Source organism: Bufo bufo, chromosome 5, assembly GCF_905171765.1.
Source record: "Bufo bufo chromosome 5, aBufBuf1.1, whole genome shotgun sequence".
Taxonomy (NCBI): Eukaryota; Metazoa; Chordata; class Amphibia; order Anura; family Bufonidae; genus Bufo; species Bufo bufo.
Window position 1 is genome coordinate 400351573 of NC_053393.1, and position 2560 is coordinate 400354132.

Sequence of the window (2560 nt, forward strand, 5' to 3'; positions counted from 1 at the left end):
TGCGCATGCGCGGGCCGGCTGTGACCGAAATCTCGCGTCTCGCGAGAGGATGCATATATGCGTCCAGGAGGAATCAATCAACCACCTCCAGGACGCGTCGCTGCGTTCGGCGGTCCGGAGGTGGTTAAAGGGAACCTGTCATCAACTTAATGCTGGCCGTACTGTGGGCAGTATAAAGTAGTGACAGGAATGCTGATGTCAGCGGTGTGTCATTCATTAGCTAAAAGTAAGTGGTTGCCGAGAACCAGCATCATCATCATCATTGCAGCCCAGGCCTTGAAAAGAGTCACATCCACCTGAGAAGAGTCCTGGTTATTCATGAATTCCTGCTCCCCTGCCCACCTGCTGATGACTGACAGTCTTCTACCTATTTGTCTCCCTTTCTCTCTAGGAGAGAACTGCCAATCAGCAGATGGGGGGGAGAGCAGGAGATTATGGATAACCATGACTCTTCTCAAGTAGATTTGACTCTTTTCAAGGCCTGGTCTGCAATGATGATGATGCTGGTTCCCGGCAACCACTTACATTTAGCTCATGAGTGACACCCGCTGACATCAGCATTTCTGTTACTACTTTATACTGCCCTCAGTACGGTCAGCGTACAGTTGATGACAGGTTTCCTTTAATTTTCTCAGTAAGACTTACTAACAATGTCCTGGCGGATCTCGGAGATGTAGATGAGAACATGGCAGTATTTTCTACACATCGTGTTGTATTCTAAGCTGTGGGAGTATTTTGGGACTGGTTTCTTCTTAATGTACATGGCGCTTATGTGGAGGAAATGGCATAAATTGTACAACTTTCAACATGCAGCTCGCATTGTAATGTGTATTCTCACAAATTTACTTTTGTAGGCTGGATTTAAGAAGGCGATGGAACTGGCAGGGACAGAGTTTGTGTCACGCTTGGACTTTTACCACCGTTCTTGGCTGCCGGCTCGATCTTTGGTGGAAAAAGCCATCAGACAGCGATTACAGGTTCAGTAGCCATGATTGATTTTTAGCCTCAGCATTTTGGAACAGAGACCAATCCTGAGCATAGTGACAGTGTACTTGTCTCTGGTCTGCCTCTAGGGGCAGTAATGTGCAGTGACAACTGCTGTCTCTTACAGGCGGATGGCAGTGGAGAAGTGGTGATCTTGGCCCAAGGTGGATGCCCATGGAAGGAGCACTTATTCCAAGTGGAAAAAGAAATCAATCTGGAGAAACAAATTAAATATGTGATCTATCCAGATCAGAGCGCTAAGTGGAGGGTGCAGTGTGTTCCCACAGGTCCCAACACCTTTCAGAATCGGTTAGTAGTAATATGAATTATCCTATTTGGTTATGGGGCATTATATTCTTCTAGATAAAGGAATTGCATAAATAACAGGATCACAAATACTCGTAATTAACTTACCTTAAGGGTCCATTCACATGTCCGCATCTGTCCCCATTCATTCTCTATGGGGACAGAAAAGATGCGGACAGCACAGTGTTCTGTCCGCATCCGCATTTCCGTGCCACAGCCCTGAACTTCCGGGCCGCGGCTTCGCAAAAAAATAGAACATGTCCTATTCTTGTCCGCGATTGCGGACAAGAATAGGCAGTTGTATGGGGGGGGTGGGGTGCCGGCCGGGTGTATTAGGGGTACGCAATACACTACGGACGTGTGAATGGACCCTAAGGGATCTATTAAAGGGGTGTAGTAAAGCAAACTGAGTAGAGGACCTTATATCACACACACACGTATGACCTTCTCTGTGTCTGAGCACGTATACTATTCACAGAGGGGTCCTTTAAGAGGGAAAAATGGGCTTTACTTATTCTAAAAATCACATTGTTAGATATTTATGGTCATTTGGTGTAATTGACATTTTTGTTTCTAGATGATAGTCTCATTGAAATGTAAAAGAATAGTTGATGGTTTTCTAGAAGAATCAGATGTCCTGGTTTCCTTGTTCTTTTTGGGGAAAATTGGCAAAACCGTTCTTGTACTCTTCTCTAGGCTTTCTCTACCAGAGGATTGGCGTGGTCTTCGAGCAGATGATCTCTCCTCCATTAGTGGCATTCCTGGTTGCATCTTTGTTCATGCCAGCGGTTTCATCGGTGGAAACGAGACACAGGAAGGTGCTCTGGAGATGGCACGGAAAGCATTGACGTCCTAGAGTTGTTACTACGTAGGATACAGCCAACTGTACCATTCAATGCGGAAAAATCTACAATTTGTATTTATACCATGTGGCATCACTAAATATTTTTGTATTGACCATGTTGTGTGACTGTTCATGTACATGCACAACCTGAGGCACTCAACAGGATAGTCGGTCACAGTAGCCCTTTTTGACCCTTGGGATGGGTTTGTTTAAACACGGGCATAGTTACTAGCACCGAACCATACGTTTAATGTATATGCTGAGAAAAGTTAGCCATTGGCCCCTAGTTCAGCCAGTGGAGGCCAAGAGGGGTGGTATGTCGGCTTACTTTTTTTCAGTTGTATAGTAAAGCACGGCAGGCTGCACTTTCTTATATAAACAGAAGGCTGAGATGTATGTCGAGAGCACATAGGAGCGGTTTACTAA

General features: G+C 45.4%; 1 protein-coding gene across 1 annotated transcript; it reads left to right on the forward strand.

Moving 5' to 3' along the window:
- Positions 1-860: 860 nt before the first annotated feature.
- LOC121001711 (MYG1 exonuclease-like) lies at positions 861-2250 on the forward strand. Its single transcript, XM_040432895.1, has 3 exons — positions 861-977; positions 1112-1293; positions 1987-2250. Exons 1-3 carry the CDS (start codon positions 873-875, stop codon positions 2144-2146), a joined length of 447 nt encoding a protein of 148 aa, XP_040288829.1. The 5' UTR covers positions 861-872; the 3' UTR covers positions 2147-2250.
- Positions 2251-2560: the final 310 nt, after the last annotated feature.

Coding starts and splice junctions, on each gene's coding strand:
- LOC121001711 (XM_040432895.1), top strand. CDS start 873: ATGGAACTGGCAGGGACAGAGTTTGTGTCACGCTTGGACTTTTACCAC. Junction 978..1,111: donor CCATCAGACAGCGATTACAG/GTTCAGTAGCCA, acceptor TGTCTCTTACAG/GCGGATGGCAGTGGAGAAGT. Junction 1,294..1,986: donor CCCAACACCTTTCAGAATCG/GTTAGTAGTAAT, acceptor ACTCTTCTCTAG/GCTTTCTCTACCAGAGGATT.